The 19,136-nt window shown below is 39.6% G+C and overlaps 1 protein-coding gene across 7 annotated transcripts in view; it reads left to right on the top strand.

Moving 5' to 3' along the window:
- Positions 1–699: 699 nt before the first annotated feature.
- The window catches only part of cobl (cordon-bleu WH2 repeat protein), a 62,680-nt gene continuing 44,243 nt past the window's right edge, over positions 700–19,136 (top strand). For 5 of the 7 annotated variants that reach the window (XM_062422270.1, XM_062422266.1, XM_062422272.1 and 2 more), the window contains exons 1-4: positions 700–773; positions 1,040–1,169; positions 14,358–14,549; positions 18,329–18,539. In XM_062422270.1, coding sequence (XP_062278254.1) covers positions 1,141–1,169; positions 14,358–14,549; positions 18,329–18,539 — 432 coding nt within the window. In that variant the 5' untranslated portion in view covers positions 700–773; positions 1,040–1,140. Of the gene's footprint in view, positions 774–1,028; positions 1,170–13,052; positions 13,201–14,357; positions 14,550–18,328; positions 18,540–19,136 lie in introns of those variants that run through there. The other 2 variants (XM_062422268.1, XM_062422269.1) reach the window with 2 other exon arrangements.

Raw genomic sequence — 19,136 nt, 5'->3', positions numbered from 1 at the left:
TAGGCGAATACTACTAATGATAATAATGTTTCGTACATTGGCCATAATACTTTGGTTTGACGTCTGCACTTTGATTTGATTGACCCTTTGTCAGTTCTTTATCTCTGTAGTGGATTATTGGTATTGGTATTGGTTTATTTGTGCATTCGGGCAGTCGCTCTCCAGCTGGCGCTCAATTCCAATGAGGATGATTGACGTTGGATCTGCTGACGACGGCTGGAGAGCCGATTCAAGTTTGACACAAACACAAGCAAACAAAAGGAAGTAGTGCAGCGCTGTCCTTCAAAATCAGAGGCAGAGAATGTCGCTTTTGTAAAGGCTGGCGACTTCATGCGTATGCACGTCAAGTATGTGCATAGATACAGAATATACCAAAGACAAGTGTATTTAAAGGAGGCTGGATGTATGTGACACAACTTTTGTATTGTAGGCACTACATTTTATACAATCCTGATGTGCGCTTGTCACATCGTCACTGTATTTATGTGTTCAACAGTGTGCGTACTCCGCTTATGTACTAAAAGCTTGTCAACAATGCAATACAGGCAAGAGAGAGGCCCAAAAGGCAAGGTTCATTGTTCAATATAAGTTTGTGTATAAACTCTTAACTCTCTGTACGATATGTTTCTTCTTTTGAAGTAACATACCGGAAGTTTCTTTCGTGAGTTCAGTTACCTTGACAACGGTCTAGGGAGAATCACTCAGGGGGAGGACACGAAGATTATATCAAGTGGGCTTGACAAGTCTCCTAACTCAGTTCACGAGTATACACAGTAAGTGTGTTTTTACTAAAGTATGTCGTACTTTAAAATACTGAATGTATCGAGTCTTGTGTCGCAGTTAGCCTTCACGGACACTTTGCGGTCTTTGTGCTCCAGGTCACACCGGACTGTCATCTTTGCGCACTGTCACTTGTTGGACACTTGTTATATTAGAAAATACAGAATTGTACTTTTCTAACTAAAAACACGCTTTTTATCGGCAGGAGTACGTGGAGAACGTGTTAAAATTATTGTAATTTCTGTGTGTTAACTCGCAGGTGATAGCGTCATGGATATCCACCGAGTTTAAGAGCAACAGCGGATTTGGGGAGCCCAGTGTAAGGACCGCTATCTGAAGTCGGATATCATAATCACTGCAATGACTGAGCCCTCAAAACCGCCTTTAGGGTAAGTCTTTCAAAAATAATGAACATACTGGCTAATTAAAAAAACTCACACTCTTCCTCTGACTGTTCAAACAAACGAACTTTCTAGATAATTTGACTAATGCTGGTAATATGCGCAAATGTAACCTTACAGTTTCCAGTCTTTGCATTAACGGGTTTTTTTCCAAATACATTGACACAGGCCTACTAAACACATCTATCAACGCATCTGTCTGGAGACAATATGTAGGTTATCACATGTGGTCTGACTGTAATATCCACACAGCTCTTATAAGCTGTTTGTTGTTGTTTGTCATTGATAAGGTTCCCAACAATAGCCTATGTGTTTTTCTGATAGCAGTCATTGCATTGCCAAGCAACTTTTGTGACAGCCCCATGACTGCCTATTCAAAGTGGTTATGAGTGTTCACTGCAACACTTGAACACAATTTAACCCACACATAGACAGTAGTGACAACAGAGAGGGTTCCAGCAGCCAGCTCAGCCTGCTCTCCATTTGCCAACAGGCTGTCTGTCTGCCACACACAATGAGCATGAGCAGCTATGAAGCATACAAACATAGTTTAACAGTGTATCTGGTTGCTATGAGGAGGGAAAGTGACGGGGCCTTTTGCTGGTGGGACACCAACAGCAACAACTGTGGGTGCTGTCCTCAATGTGCTGGTATTTGTGTTGTTTGGGGCGTGGCTGGTATAGGTTTGTGTCTCTGTCCTTTCATTACAACATCAGCTGAACCACTTTGTCGCTGCCTGGCAGGTGAAATCCATTTAGCTACTTCAGTTTCAGGGTCCTTGTATTGTGAATGCTGGCTGACTGTCTGCTCCTACTGGTTTCCTTAAAAACAAATGGTGCCATGCTTCTACTATCACAAATCTTATGGTAGTGATATTTTCTCCATTAATCCTACTACTTAACTTAATGCCATGTATGGTGTAACATTACCTGATCACATCAAAAAATAAACTTGTATCATGACTGAATGTAAATTTGAATGTTGTGAACAGAGACGTACAGTGCTCCATTCAAATCAGCTTTTCTGTCAGAGGTAAACCGCTGTTGGCCATTCAGAAGTCATGATGATAGATACAAAGGGTTTCTATCCCAAATGCAGTATGTGTGTCAGCTCCATTAAAGACAAGTGAAGTTTGTGTTTATTTAATTGTTAATTTTGTGCATCGTTGATAGAAGGTTACCAGATACAAGACTCTCATTGGACTCAATGGACAAAGTTGATTTAATGGTTTTAGGTGTTGTCATTTTCTAACAATACATTTAAGTTAGGATGAATAATGTCTTTGTGAGTAGTGTGCTGACCAGATATGACACAGCATCAGAATGATAATGTGATCCTTCTGTGCTTATTATTGTCATAGCTGTGAGCTATAGAGTGTTTCTCTATAGCTCACAGCTATGACAATAATAAGCACAGAAGGATCACATTATCATTCTGATAATGTGATCCGGGTTGCTGACTGCATCAATTCTGAGCTCATCATTGTAATTATTGGTTAAAGATGAGATTTCTGTGCATCCTGTTGTGATTATGGAGGGCTCAAACTTTTTATCTATCAAGCAGTAGCTCTTAATCTCGATCCTTGGTGTATTTGTGTAGCTGTGTAGTAGCAGCAACAGCAGTAAAACAGTAAAACGTGTGTTCTTAAGTGACAACATGAGCGGGGTGTGATACAGTAAGAAAGGGTGTTGATGAGGTGAATTAAAGTATTGTCCTTTTCTCCTCTCCTCTTTCAAATAAAGGTATAAAAGTTTTATTTATTAAACCAATTTATAAATATAAAAATATTTTGGTACGCACATTGTGCCTGTGCAATGACAAAGTGCTGATAGTGGATGTATGTTAATTGTATGCACTCTCGTAAACAGACATGTCAGACTCTCAGGAGCTTTTTGGCAAAATGACAGAGTAGACCATTTACTGTGTCGGCTGGCAGAGGAACCAAATGCCTTTTCATCAGGTCAGTGTGTGACATTTCTGTCCATATAAATTACCATGGCAACTCCTTTTGTGTTGTCATCTGTTTTTCGTCATCACGCAGGGAGTAGCTACTTTACTACATAGCCTAGTCCTAATGAAAAACAGCTAAAACTAGCACACAAACACACACACACACACAATTAGGATGGAAGAGGCTGCTCTTTTAAGGGAACTGAAATTTGGTGGTACCTGGTAATTGAAATCTGAGCTGTGTGTGTGTGTGTGTGTGTGTGTGTGTGTGTGTGTGTGTGTGTGTGTGTGTGTGTGTGTGTGTGTGTGTGTGTGTGTGTGTGTGTGTGTGTGTGTGTCTGAATTAAACCGTAGTCCTGCGCTTTATAAGGCTGTTATTGAGCACAGACTAAAAACGGCAACTTCCTCCTCTCTCAGACAAAATGAGTACAGGGTCCAAAAAGTGAGAATATTGAGATTATCCAAATGTGGCACAAAATCCATCTGCTTGCTTCTACATCTGATACAAAGTTGATGTGGATTTAAGCAGTTGTCAACTTGCTCACGAATTGTGATTTCTTGGAGAAAAAAGTTGAGCTGCAGTATTGAGTGTGTTTATTGCATTCTTACTGCAGTAGGTTCAGTCCTCTTTCTTAAAGTCTGCATACACAAACAGTCTTAATTAGCACGCTGGTGTTTTTCTCTACATGTCTGGACCTGGTGTGTTTATTTTTGACTGTGAGCATCTGCCTCTGTGCTCGTTTGTGTGTGTTGAGTGAGCTTTAGTCCAGAGTGCTCTGATTAATGTGGTTTTGTTACTTCATTTTAGTATTTACTCCCACTGAAGCAGTTAAAAAGTGGCAGACTAATTAAAACAAACTGAAGCAGAGTGAAGAGGAAGCAATTTAAATGAATTTTAGATTCACAGCATTCCTAAGGAGCAACCTTGACTTATGTTTTTAATCTTCAAAGTGTCTTACAGAGCTGTTAGGAGTTTAATAGTCTTTTTAGTTTCTCTGTTTTCTGGAGACGAAATCATGTGTAACCTCAGTCCCAACCTTGTGGGCTTATTTTGGTCACATGGTTCAGTCCCCAGTGATAATCAGCCACCCGCACCTTCGCTTTGACACATTTGTTGTCATTTATCACCACACATTTTGTATCTCAAGATTTTCCCTAAAAGTGCCTCATTAAGTACAAAGAATAATAAAATAAATAAGTAATACAACCTTCAACATCCTATCCTGGTTTGTGCTCCATCTGCCTCCCTGTTGGTAGGTCACGCTTAAAAAAAAAAAAATGCATCTGCTGTCTGTGGTTGCCTAGTTTCTGTGTCTACCCATCTTTAAAACACACCCACAGGAAGACTGGGTTGGCAGATTTGGACAGATAAATACAGTATGGGGTTACAAATAACTCACTGTTTATCCTGAGCACACACCCAGACATAATTATTGGCTACCAAATGTCCTGTTTGTGTGTACATGCGTGCCCCAGTGCACTCATGAGCACTGCATGTGGAGAGAGATCAACACCAGTCACTGGCTGCAGTGTAAAAGCTCATTCATTTGAAGCTGTGCACACTGAACCTAAATGTCAGTCTCATCCTTTGCATAGTATTTGAATGTCATGTGTGTCTGTCAGTCTATACAGTTTCTTAAAATACCCTCAGAGATAGACAAGGTATTGTAAGATAATGTTATCCCGCAGTGCTGTCTCTGTTCCTGCTGGGGTCTCAAATAAGTGGTAAGTTTGACGCAGATGCAGACACAATCCAGCACAAAATCACATCTATTCATAGGTTTAAGTTTCATGTGGTCAGCCACTAGCTTAGCATTGCTGACTGAAGGAGTTCCCTCCTTTTTTTCTTTTACTTAAAGGCCAAACTGTATGTACTTTTAGCAAAAAATGTGTGTATGCGGTCACATCTGGATATGTTTTTTATGGTGGGTTAAATTTAACTCCAGTGAAAGTTGAGATAGGCGAGAGAGAGAATATTTGAGACTATGCGTTGTTGGCAGCGGTACAGTGTGTATCTGGTAATATCTACATCCATCTCACACGCCATTCTGTTTTAAATAGAGAAGGTGTGGAGCTTGTTCTGTAAGGATAGAAGCTCGACCAGAATACACACTGATTGAACGTATTAGAGAAAACAGAAAGTAGAACCTTTTTTGTATATAGTGTATGGTAGAAATATAGCACAAATCTGACTGATGAATCCAGTGATTAAACCTTGTTTCATGTATGCTTTAGTCCTGTAAACATGAAGAGATGAAAAAAAGTGGGACACAAAGTTAACTTCTTAATGAGGTGCCGAAAGTGGCACCCTTAATTTCACTGTATGAGAAGTTAACCGGTATGTCATTAACAATTACAGCAACGTCTGTTGTTGCCAGTGTTCCAAGTAGGAGTTTATTATAAGACCAGTCACAGTGGGATGTAATTAATGGGTTCGACGGTTAGTTCAGACTCTGAATATTTTTACTCTAAAGCCTTGCCATGATACATCGGAACTACACTACGTTATCCAACCTATTTTCTGCTATATCCCAACCTCTACCCCTGATGAAAGAAAGTACAGTATGTCTGTGTATTTGCTAGTGTCAAGCATCTAGACTGTATCTCTCTGTACTATGCAGCTGCTACAGGCTGCTCAGATTTATTTCTGGAAGCCTGCTGTCATATGTTAGTCACTGCGGTATGTGAGTTTGTCAGAGAGGAAGACAGACGGACTGAATGTTTATTTGTACAGATGGGACGGACTCCTCTAACACCAACTGACGTGCCATAGCAGTGGCACCGCCAGATAAGGCAGAGGTGGTGGCTTGCACTTTCCCTTGCAGAAGGTGGGATGGTTTTGCACATTTTAACCCTCCGACATTGTTGCTATATTACAGACGGGTGACGAAGGAAACACCTGAATAAATGGGTGGAGAAACTTAATGAATGCAGATGCTTCCACACAGGTGAACTGCATGGTACTATTAGCATCCAATCATGCTCTATGGGATGTATAAAAATGCTGAGCAGACCATGTTGATTCAGATTTTATATCAAGATGGCAAGCAAAGATGTAAGTGACTTTGAAAGAGGGTTGATTGTTGGGGCACAGATGGCAGGAGCTTCAGTCACAAAGACTGTTCAACTGTCTGGTGTTTCAATAGGAACAGTGACTGAAGTAACATCTGCATTCAGATCTATAGGAAAGACTTCAGTAAATAAGATCGGAAATTGTGGTTAACAATGCACATTTGACGAATGTGATGCTCGTGTATTAGTGCGATGTTTAAGGAAAAACTAAAGAGCAACTCTTCCTCAGGTGCCAAATAATGTTCATGCAGGATGTGGCCAGACGAGGGGTAACTGAATGGTTTGAGTGCAAAAATGATGTGAATCATATGCTATGGCCTTCACAGTCAACAGATCTCAACCTGGTTAAACACCCATGGGGGATTTGGGAGCACCGTGTTAGACAGCTCTCTCCACAACAATCATCAAAACACCAATTAAAGGAATATTTTTTGGATGAATGGTGTTTATCCATCCAACACCTCACTAAGACACTTTATGTTGGTTTTTCCTTTAATTTGTGGCATCTTTCTATTAAAAGTGAATCAAAGAAAGTCATTTATTTTCTTAACTAATAAAGGAGAAAGCTTCATTTATAAAATACAAAAAAAAGAAATTATCTTTATTTATTTGTCTTTTTTCTGCATAAACTGGATTCAGTGGTAATACGTTTACTGTAGCTTATCACAGATTTGTGTTTCCAAGTCAAAGAATCCTGTGGTGCCAATAAGCTGCACACATCTGCTTAAAACCAATTTCATTTGTGTCTTCTGGTCTGTTTAGCAGCAGCTCTCTAATTGAACAAGCTGTTTAGGGAGTAGAGACCAGACTAATTATGATTTCCTACTGTTCGGCCTCTACATTCCATCTCTCCTCCTCTCTTCGAGTGTTGGACTACACCCATGGACCCTTTTTCTATTCCCTTTTTACTTGATCTGCAGCCATATGGGGCTTTGTGCCACCTGAGATTCCCTCATCCCTTGCTCTTAGCAACCCTCATTATCCCTCCTTCCCTTTTCCACTCCATTCCTTCTCTGCTGTGGGCCTATTTGCTACCCATGTGCTTTCTGTATACTGGAGCTGGTGTACAGAAAAAATAAACATACAACAAAATAAATAAATGCTGACAATAAATGATCCAACTAATGCTTTATTTATCTCCCCTCATGTGATACATTAATGAAAAAATCATGACATGAAGACTGAAAACACTAATAACTTTCTGAAGTTAGAATATGAATTAGGAAAAAAAGTACACAAAACAACAATGGGTACACTAGGCTCTTGCTTTGATATTGGGTATTTAGACTTGATTTGAAATGTCTGAGGATCAAGAGGGCTACTAGTTAAGTAGACCAAAGCTGATAGGTATAAGCTGCACAAGGAATGAGCTCATTACCTGAGTGCAGAGCTGTCTGATTTTTACAGGATAATGAATGTTAAGATTACGTTTTTGTTCACAATATAGACTGTCCTGGAATACAGAGATGAAAGCTATGGTCATTTATTGATGCCACTCATTTAATCCACTTCGGTCATTAAGGAACGAATGGAGATGACATCCATTAGAGGAAATGGGCTCAAGAGAAGAACTGAAATAGTCTTTTAACAGAAGGTCTGCAGAAGTATCGCTCCTAAATCAAATATGATCTTTCAAAATAAGGAAGCTAAACATGTTTTTTTCCAGCTGTTCAAACAGCAGGGTAAGTTGCTTCCTATTCTTATTTTTGAATTATTATTATTGTCTTGGAACATGTCTCATGGTTATGGTTAGCTTGCCTCTGTGTCACTGATCACAAGTGGAGAGGAAAGTAGGAAAGAGGAGGGGAGGTAAGGTAAGGAGGGGTGCTGTTACAGTAAGTTGATTTCTGTGCTTGAAGTAGGTGTGAAACAGATACTTTTGGACCACCCAGTGCTTACTCAAACTGAGGTCATCACAATACATCCCTGTCAAGTCTGCAAATAACTTTTAAGGAGTGTAAGCAACCTAATTGATCCCAATGAGTAACAATTCATTTAGCACCTGAGGTGTGGTGTTGTCATTTTATCTCCCTCAGGTCATTATGTTACTGTTACTGACTCTACTCTCCTGTTGAACAGACTGCAGAGCAGCTGTAACCTGCTTATTTTAATAATGGTAGAGACGTCATCACTTAATTACCAAGTCCAGGTTGCATGTAACCCACTAAACAATTTTAAGACTGATACATTCTCATTTTAAAATGCTGGGACTTTATGTAAACACACCAACACCTATTTAGAGCAGTCTCAACCTCCACTGATACAAACATTTCCTTAAGTCCATCACCTTAAGAGAATTTATGATTGAAGGTTGAATAGATAATGTAAATATTGTGTAGTTGGTAGTTGTTGCATTTACGGCAGTGTAGCTCCAACAGAATATTACTCAATCATTCAAATCCTTAGGAGGCTTTATGATTGAATACACACTGTCACCGTGGGATTTCAACATGTGCACAATAATGTTATCTGTTGACTTCCACTTATATATGAGATATTTGGCAAAGCAGTTCATATTGTATATTCAAACTAACATGGAAATATTGACAAATGAGATGAGATTTGTCATTTGACTCAGGGTTAGTGACACTTTGTGTCTGTGTGGCCTTTTGGTCGAAATGTTTTCGGTTTAGCTTTTTATGGGGTCAAACTGTTGTTGATTTGTATAATTCCCTGAGCAGTATTGATTTCTGGGAATAATTTAGACTTGATCACTTATGTTAAACTATTTCGTGTGAGGGTGTTGGACAAAATTTGACTGGATATTGAACATATTAAATAACAATAATGTGGCCTGCAGTGTTCAACTGTGTAATGTCATCTTGTTTCCTCTGTCATGCTTGTCCTCACATGAAGAATAGTAGTATTTGTTGATAATTTTCAGGGCTGTAGTAGTGGGGAAGCTATGGTGGGCCACTTCTGTGGTGTTAATACAGAGGGTCAGACTGCTTTTATCATTGAGAGAGTTAATGTGGTGACACTTTACCTCTGAGCTTTGCAGTAGGATGGATTTTTTTAACCACATGGCTGGTAATATGAGCATCAAGGCATATGCTGAATTAGGACCTTGTGTGCCTAGCAACTGCAAACAAATGCTTTACTGGGCTCATATGTCCAATACACTTATAAAACAGCAACTCTTTCTCTATATTTCCTTTGCTTTCTGTCTCTCTGTCTGTGGGTCACACACCCTTTGTGTGCATGCTGTCAAAATCCACAGCTGCTACTAAACTGAAGTTTGCACTCGTCCGCAGTCAAGTGGTATAAATATAGGTTGCTATGGGGACACCATGACACAGAAGGGGAATGCTGGCTCGGTAGCAGCATGGAGTAAGTGTGTGTTTAGAGTGAGTGGAGGTGACTGACGGTTCAGGATGTGTATCATTCATTTCTATACCCAATGCACAAAAGAGGGTTAAAATTCAAGTGGCTTTGGCTCTAATGTGCATGTGCGAGTGCTTACATACAAGTGAATGTGTGTGTTCAGAGGGTGGCACTCAAGGATCAAACATGCTTACATGTTTCATGTTTCTACTCTTCACTGCTGTGTCCCATGTTTTAAAGTTATGATCATGAATCATGCATCATGTTTTTTTACTCACTCAGTAATATGACAGGATTACAATCTTTTTTAAGTGTTTGTATTTTTCAAAATTGCTTTGATATACTATGATGTGATATACTATTTCTAATCCATATTTTTGTAGGATTCTATGCTCAGGGTCTGTGGTTGGGGATCGAACCTCTATCAATGCAATTAATGGACAACACCCTCTACCAGCTGAGCCACTGTCCCTCCCCAGATTAACTATCCTTTAAAGTCATCGGCAGGAAATAAAAGATTGTTCTACAGAGGTACTTAAACATGATAAAAAAATTAATCACCTGATGCAGGTATGCTGTAGACTTCCTACAAAGTTTTTACACACTGCAATAACTGTTTTGATATTATAGCTGTACATCGTTACTTTCTGTAAGTTTTGGTCAATAATGTGTCTCTCACATTGACTGGTACTCATGTTGAAGTAAAGGTCTTTGGTGCAGCAGCACAGTTGAATTATTATCTGTAGCAGTGGTCACGTTATTCAGACATATAGTGTAACTTAACTATAGTTGATATTCTCAGAATGCAGAAAGTGTGTCATAGTGAATATAGGTCAGTCAGCTCTGCGCTTTTGGCCAATTAATCTGCTCCATTCCTCGTTGGTTGTCTTCATTAGAGAATAGTAGCTCATTGTTTCAGTGATCCTATTGTGTCACACTGAACAGACTCATCTGACGAGATATCTATGTCCCTGACTGGGGACATGGCTGTCTGTATTTTTTAGTGAGTGTTTCTGACTTACTGACTTCATGAACATGAATCATGTCTCTTGTGATACTCATGGACAGAGCAGATCACTTATAAATGGATTTTATGCTGAAAGAGCCCAGTTCAGAATATACTCTAATATATTCCCTTATTTTCATAAGACCTTCCAGACTGGGAACTATTCAGCTATGTTTCCATGGCTGGTAAATACAGTCACTGACAGTTACTTCTTTCCCCAGGGAAAAAAACATTTTGGTTGTCTCCGATGTGTCTGAGTATTGTTATTGCTTTTCAAATGTTAACAGTAATCTGACTTTGACGTACATGGATTTGCTCTGTACACATACTGACTTTGTGTTTGCAGTCGTCTGCCCAAACCTGTAATGTAAAGAGCCCTTCATTTTTGTCTTGAAATCATTCAACACCTTTTCCAACTATCTGCTGGATAGATATAATTTTTGCATTTAGCAAATTTTTTGCTGTACTCACACGTATCTTTGCACAAACACAACCACACATGCACCCAAATGCAGTCCTGCTCATACATTCAGGTGTGATTTATCTAGTGCTTTGATCCGGATTATTTTTTAATTGGGTCATGGAAGAAGTAGACGGATGTGCACGCACCTACTGTAAATGAACCCCCCACACACAAACACACACACATGCAGTCGCACAGCCTGTGAGACTAATCTGTTAAAGAGACTAGCTTACAGACAGCAAAATAGGATGACCGGTAGGCTGTGTATAGATCTGTGTCTTACACAATTACAGCAGCTTACTCTTCACTGAGAGTAAAGGTAAGGTTTGATCAGTTTGAGCCCACTGATATGTTACGCTTATAACACATTTTGGATTCAAATTTGAATAAGTGAATAAATAAACTTTGTTCATTTCATGCTGTGTCATATTATGATCTAATTGGCTTGTTAGGCTGTGTTTTTCGTGTTTGAAGATGCCAAAAATAAGTTACACTAAAGTTTAATATGGTCCATTAAACAACATTTTGAGCATTTCATGTGAAAAGGTGTATAGTGAGTGATGAAAGATAGGCTTAACTAATCTGAAATATGCAACATACCCTCCCTTAGCTATATAAACATCTTCTGGAGATGTCTCTTGTATGGTGTAAACTACTACAAGTTCAGGTGTCTTCATTTGGACAATGCTAGTGTCCCTCTATCATAAGTAGAGTGGACAGTAGTATTAGCTAGTAATCTCATGACCCGTTAGTTTTAATTCACATTATCACCAAATAAGCTGACAAATAAACTAAGAAACAAACAAACAGGCTAGTTTCCCAAAACGGTGGTGCATTACATTTAATCTAAGCTGTGAACTCAACTTTGTTGTCTGTTTTTAGCTGCTCACATGTTGTTCCAGATAATTTTACCATAGACCGCATGAGTCTACAGTTCTTTTGGGACTTTGAGGTCAATCCTGAATCCTTTTGCTTCAGGTCCACATGGGAGGGGTACAATTTTTCCTTGTTGCCACTGCCATTTATTATTCAGAATGGTCAAACTTGATCACTTTACTTGTCAGTGTCATAAACACCTGAAGCCTACAAAAAACATGCTCCTGTTCAAAATAAAAGCAGACTAGTGTAATAGAAGATAGTGAAAGACATATCCTTGTTATTTCTGTTTAGTCAAGTGAACAGAGCTGAGTGGTTCTGAAAAGTCCATTAGTGACCTACTCTGTGTGTGTGTGTGTGTGTGTGTGAGTGAGAGAGAGAGAGAGAGAGAGAGAGAGAGACAGAGAAAGAGAGAGAGAGAGAGAGAGAGATAGAGAGAGAGAGAGAGCCCATTTGTAACTCAGTCCCTGTAGCAGTTCAGCACTTACTGCCCCCCTGTGCCAGAGAAGGGTTTCCTGCTTTTCGTTCGCTGCTTCTCCTTTACTCTGTCACTCTTTTTCTCCTTTTCTCTCTGTTTACCCTCGCTCATTTAGACGAGGCTTTTTCTAAAGGAGTCTTTGTGCATGTCAGAGAGAGAGAGAGACAGAAAGGGACTGAAATGTTACGGTGAGACAAACAGTGAGCGAGAAGGAGAGAAGTATACTGGCTGACTGTGTTAAGCCTGGCCGGGGCCCAGTCCCACAGCTCCACAGAGCCCAGTTCTGTTTACCTTCAAAGACACAGGCTCAGCAGAAAAAATACAAAAATCTTTTCTAAATCCTAAATTTACAGATCTCTACGCTACTCATATTCATCAAACATTTTCTTCTGTTTATTTCTATGAATAAATCAGGTTTTTAAAAGCCAAAACACCTTACAGTCAGGTCAGAAATGACTGCACTGTCATTAAAGTCTGAACTACATTATGAACAATGCTGTAAATCCCTTAAGAATAGTCTTTCTGCCCCATGATGTATCCTTTGAAAGCCACTTTCTCTTTGCAAAATGAGTCAATGACACTATTGGTCTCATGGGTGGGGGTTAGTTGACATCTGACTCAGATGTTAATGGTTAACTTACCTAAGGTTAGAGTCCTCTTACTGTGCTCTGTTCATGTGCATTCTTCTTTTGCAGTGGGCAGGAGTATCTTTAAGGATACGGGAGTTATACACCCCTGGATTACACACACTAACACAGACACAGACGTAAAACCTTGGAACTGGATTTATAAACATACTGATATTTTAACATTTGTAGAACATTTAATCAACACAAGGACTGTTTTTGACGTGAGTGGGATGTTTTTTTCTTCTGTTATCTAAGGCAAATATTTAAGCTGAGAAGACAGAGAGGGAGTGCGTGCTGAAATGCGTGATATGGAATAGCTATTTGTCATTGTTAACAGAATGAGGTATTTGATTTCTGTCAAGACAGCCGTCTCTGTCGGGTTTAAGTACAGTTTATGTTGAGCTGAGGTCAGGTATCGCAGATAGCAGCATCTCGTCACCAGCATGTCATTGACATCTGTCAAATCTCTGCCTGTAGAAGCTGTGGTTTGAATGTGGTTACAATTTTTATCTGCTTTGTTCATGTTTTTCATAAAGCTTATAATCCCTAAATATTGCATTTTGAATAGTTTTTAGTACTGTAAAACTATTTGTACTATAGTTTAACAGTTTTTCAGATGATTTCAGTCACTTTCACAAAACAGTGTCAAGCTCAGTCAAGCTTATACTCACATTTTAGTAATCCTTTGTTGTTTATATCATTGTTGATTATATTGTCTGAGTATGTCTTAAAACAAACTATCCAGGCCTTGGCAGTAAGATTTGATGAACAATGTTGATCGCATTAAAGTCCTTTTAAAAGTCATCACTTTAGAAGGTTTTTTGAAAGCAGACTTTGATTATGTAACACTCAAAGTGTGAGTGAGAGGGCTGATGAGTTATATTATAGAGGGTGTTATAAATGATCAAATTATTATTAAGAAGAGTCTGAGGAACATACAGAATAAACTGCTGCTCAAGGGCGGATCACAGCTGAAAGGATCATCTCAGCATGTCCATAGACTGTTATGTAAGTTAAATGAAGACAAAGGTTGTGTCACAAACAGACAGGCAGAAAAAAGTCATTGGTATTCAGGGTGCTTCTGAGGTGGTGGCAGTTAGTTGTTTTCATCAGGCTCTCCTGTTGTGCAAGTAAATCTGAACTCAAGAAAATGAAAAAAATGACGCAGAGGAACCAAAATGATTGATATGATGTCATTTGTTTGAATAATAAGAATTGATAAATGTCAGTTAAAAAAAGGTGTTTTGCTAAATCTACAATGCGCTGTTTACTTGACTTGAAGGAAACACCATGTATCCTTGATTGATAGATTGACTGTTTGATTTATAAATATTTTCAATATTCTCCTCTACGTATCTTTGCCACTTTGCCTCTGCAGGAGAATGAAGGCACGTGCCCCACCTCCGCCACAGGTCCCTCAACCTGCCCCGCGTCACATCTTTAGAAACACTGTACCTGACGGGGGCGGGACGTCAGACACTGACGCCAAAGAAAATGTGCTGAGGACCACTGTGGAATTACAGTTGACCTTACCACAAGGATACCAGACTTCTGTAACTGAGGATGGCAGGTGAGAAGACAGAGATGAGCACACAGGCACACATATGCTCTGGATGTATCACTCTCTTTCCCTTGAATTTACATTGCCTTTGGCTGTTAAATGTGTCTTAACCACATTTTTTGTTCATGACTACAAAATGTCCATTATGACTACAAAAATTTGCATTATGTTTTTCTACGAACATTACTAATTTCGCTTTTGCCTGGCTTTATAATATGATTATATGTTGTAACCTTCATTGTCACCAGAAAAACAGTATGAGACCTGTTTGTCGCCTCTGGGTCTGTTTGGGTTGTGGGGCCTTGTCAAGGGGTCTCATTCCCAGTCTCAGCACAAGCTTTGTCCAAAAGAGTGCACAGATGGAGGCTGAGCTGTTAATGCCCCCTGCCCCTAATGAAGTACTTTCCTTTGGTGCAGAAAATCAGGGTTGTGTCTGATACTGTACAAAGCGCCCTTTTAATAATAAGTCCTGAGATCAGCATGTGTCTCTGTGCTACTTCTCACTACTGCGGAAAAGTACGTTTTTTTTCCAAGTATCTTTTTGGATACTTTGAGTGCAAAAAACATGATTAGTGACTTAATTATATTGCCTAACATTCTTTAAAACTATATCAATAGGTTTTGGTTATTATCCCAGCCAGATGATACCTTTTTGGTATTATTTGGCATCCTTTAGCATCCTTCAGATCTCTGGTTTTCATATGCCAGATGATTTTGGGGAATATGTGAAACCACATTTTAACATCTGACCTGTATTTTTACAGTTCCGTTATGTTGCTCAGTAACAACATCATACTCTGATACTATGATAGGTGTGATATGGCCAAAGATAAGACAAGGCTATGGTGTTATTAACACACAATAGCACACCGTGTCATAAAATAGTGTTTTTGGACCACATACAACTATTTGATTTATTGTGTTAACATAATCAGTTATAAAAGAACAGCAATTCTTGCCTTTCCAAGAAAAATGTATCCAGCTCTGCCAATACTGTAATATTACAGATAATGATTAAGTATCTATTACACTAATACTGCAGCTTTGTAGTTTGCTCTTAAAGAAACTCACTGTGTACTAAATACTCAATATATACTATATAGAGACAAAGCACGTACAACACAAAATCAACAAAAACATGGGACACTGTGTCTATGTATAGCACATTGTCGTTTAGTTGTATGCTGTATCCATGTGTTAGTGTCAATAGTGTCCTTTGTCGAGGTATCTCTCTCACTTCTGTCATATGATCTGGCGGTTCCCAGAAAACATTGGATTTGGTGTCTCTTGGTTTCTTTATCTGAGGATTGACAGGTATTACTATAGGCCGCCTCGTCAGTTGCAACCCCCCTCTCCCTACAAACACACACACACACACACACAAAGCGATGAAGTGGACCTCAGAGCTTCTCCCGTGGCTTAATGCATATAAGCAGATGGTCAACATATCAGCAGGTACTCTGCAATTTGTCTGTCACTGTTTCCTTCATTTTTTCATTTCTTATCACATTGCTCCAACAATCTCTGCCTTCTGTTATTGTTTTTTTTTAACTCAGCAATTCTCCTGCAAAAGTTCTCATTAGAACAGCTACTGTAAATACTACTTTTTATTGTATGTTTAATAGACAGGCTTTGCTAAATATGTTGGTAGGCTAAAGGTTTTTATCCCACTTCACATGGGTATGTTTTTGAAGTTAAAGTCAAAAATCTTACTAAAGGTCATTTAGGTTGTACTGTAACATTTGTTAGTTGTTGATTTCTTTCTTAACATACACTACCGTTCAAAAGTTTGGGGTCACATTGAAATGTCCTTATTTTTGAAGGAAAAGCATTGTACTTTTCAATGAAGATAACTTTAAACTAGTCTTAACTTTAAAGAAATACACTCTATACATTGCTAATGTGGTAAATGACTATTCTAGCTGCAAATGTCTGGTTTTTGGTGCAATATCTACATAGGTGTATAGAGGCCCATTTCCAGCAACTATCACTCCAGTGTTCTAATGGTACAATGTGTTTGCTCATTGGCTCAGAAGGCTAATGGATGATTAGAAAACCCTTGTGCAATCATGTTCACACATTTGAAAACAGTTTAGTTCGTTACAGAAGCTACAAAACTGACCTTCCTTTGAGCAGATTGAGTTTCTGGAGCATCACATTTGTGGGGTCAATTAAACGCTCAAAATGGCCAGAAAAAGAGAACTTTCATCTGAGACTCGACAGTCTATTCTTGTTCTTAGAAATGAAGGCTATTCCATGCGAGAAATTGCTAAGAAATTGAAGATTTCCTACAACGGTGTGTACTACTCCCTTCAGAGGACAGCACAAACAGGCTCTAACCAGAGTAGAAAAAGAAGTGGGAGGCCGTGTTGCACAACTGAGCAAGAAGATAAGTACATTAGAGTCTCTAGTTTGAGAAACAGACGCCTCACAGGTCCTGTGACTATCATTAAATAGTACCCGCAAAACACCAGTGTCAACATCTACAGTGAAGAGGCGGCTGCGGGATTCTGGGCTTCAGGGCAGAGTGGCAAAGAAAAAGCCATATCTGAGACTGGCCAATAAAAGAAAAAGATTAAGATGGGCAAAAGAACACAGACATTGGACAGAGGAAGACTGGAAAAAAGTGTTGTGGACGGATGAATCCAAGTTTGAGGTGTTTGGATCACAAAGAAGAACGTTTGTGAGACGCAGAACAAATGAAAAGATGCTGGAAGAATGCCTGACGCCATCTGTTAAGCATGGTGGAGGTAATGTGATGGTCTGGGGTTTCTTTGGTGCTGGTAAGGTGGGAAATTTGTACAGGGTAAAAGGGATTCTGAATAAGGAAGGCTATCACTCCATTTTGCAACGCCATGCCATACCCAGTGGACAGCGCTTGATTGGAGCCAATTTCATCCTACAACAGGACCCTAAACACACCTCCAAATTGTGCAAGAACTATTTAGAGCAGAAGCAGGCAGCTGGTATTCTATCGGTAATGGAGTGGCCAGCGCAGTCACCAGATCTGAACCCCATTGAGCTGTTGTGGGAGCAGCTTGACCGTATGGTACGCAAGAAGTGCCCATCCAACCAATCCAACTTGTGGGAGCTGCTTCTGGAAGCGTGGGGTGCAATTTCTCCAGATTACCTCAACAAATTAACAGCTAGAATGCCAAAGGTCTGCAATGCTGTAATTTCTGCAAATGGAGGATTCTTTGACGAAAGCAAAGTTTGATGTAAAAAAAATCTTATATGAAATACAAATCATTATTTCTAACCTTGTCAATGTCTTGACTCTATTTTCTATTCATTTCACAACGTATGGTGGTGAATAAGTGTGACTTTTCATGGAAAACACAAAATTGTTTGGGTGACCCCAAACTTTTGAATGGTAGTGTATATTATAGACTTCTTCTATTCTATAGTGAAGATTGCAGTAAACCCTAATAATATTATTTAATTAAATACAATCAGCCAATCTAAACAGTAGGAGTTGAGGCAGTGATAGCCATTTCATCTTCTGTCAAAATCAGAGCTATTGCCATTCAGTCTATAGTATATCCCATCTCAGGTGAAAGTGTCTCTGTTTTGTTGTATGAAGTAATTACTATTCTAATTAGTCAAGCTAACGCTAGTAAGGCTTTGTAACCCTATCTTCTCTCCTGCCTCCCTCTCTTTCTCCCTCTCTCCCCATCTCTCCTTCCATCTTTCTTCCAAACTCGCTCCCTCTTCCACACCCTCTTCTCCCCTCTCTTTCACTTTCTCTCTCTCTTTCCCCCCCTCCTTTCTCTTTCTCCCTCTTTCAGTAAGGCGCTGATGGACCTGCTGGTTGAGCTGTGTAGCTGCTACCACCTGAATCCAGCGCTGCACACCCTGGAGCTGCTGTCGCCTGATGGTCACCCTTTGGGGTTCAAGCCCAACACGTTGCTGGGCTCCCTCAACGTAGCCTCTGTCCTCATCAAGGAGAAAGTCTGGGAGGAGAAATCGGTGCGCAGACCGGCGCCCAAAGTGCCAGAGGTGAGTTACTTTGGAGCCTGGTATGGTGAACTGGATGTTTTGTTGGTCATGGGTGTTCAACATAATTGCAACATAATCAAAACCTGCTGAAATGAGGTTTGCTATGCTTGGCTTAGATTTTTGTGTGTTTTGATGGCAAAGATATATATATATTTTTTAAGTCTTTGCTTTATTGTGCTCTGCTTAAAGCTATGTAGAACCATGCAGTTCAGAGAAAGAGCTTTTTCCTTAGTATAATCAATTTGTGCAGTGTGCCTTACCCTGAAGCTCTATGTAATATCCATACCCTCCCTTCTCCACTTTTTACCTCTGACTGCTGGCAGAAAGTAAGGCCAGTGAAACCTGTAAGGGCCCATTCTAAGGTAGGAAGCCGGTTGGAATGAAACTGGCCGAGCATGACGTGAGAGTCAGTTCTTAGATTTAGTTTTTCAGTCTAAGTGTGTCTTTTTTGTCTTTATTCACCGTATTCCTCTCTGTCTTGTTGTCATCTGTTTTTAAAGCTCGCTAGCTTATCTGAACTCATTATTTCTACTGAGTATTAGTCTCTTTCTCTCTACCTTTTTCTTTGCCTCTTCTCTGCTCTCCTCCTACAGTTTG

This window comes from Scomber scombrus, chromosome 7 (assembly GCF_963691925.1).
Source record: "Scomber scombrus chromosome 7, fScoSco1.1, whole genome shotgun sequence".
Lineage (NCBI taxonomy): Eukaryota > Metazoa > Chordata > Actinopteri > Scombriformes > Scombridae > Scomber > Scomber scombrus.
This window is presented reverse-complemented; position numbering and strand designations above follow the sequence as displayed.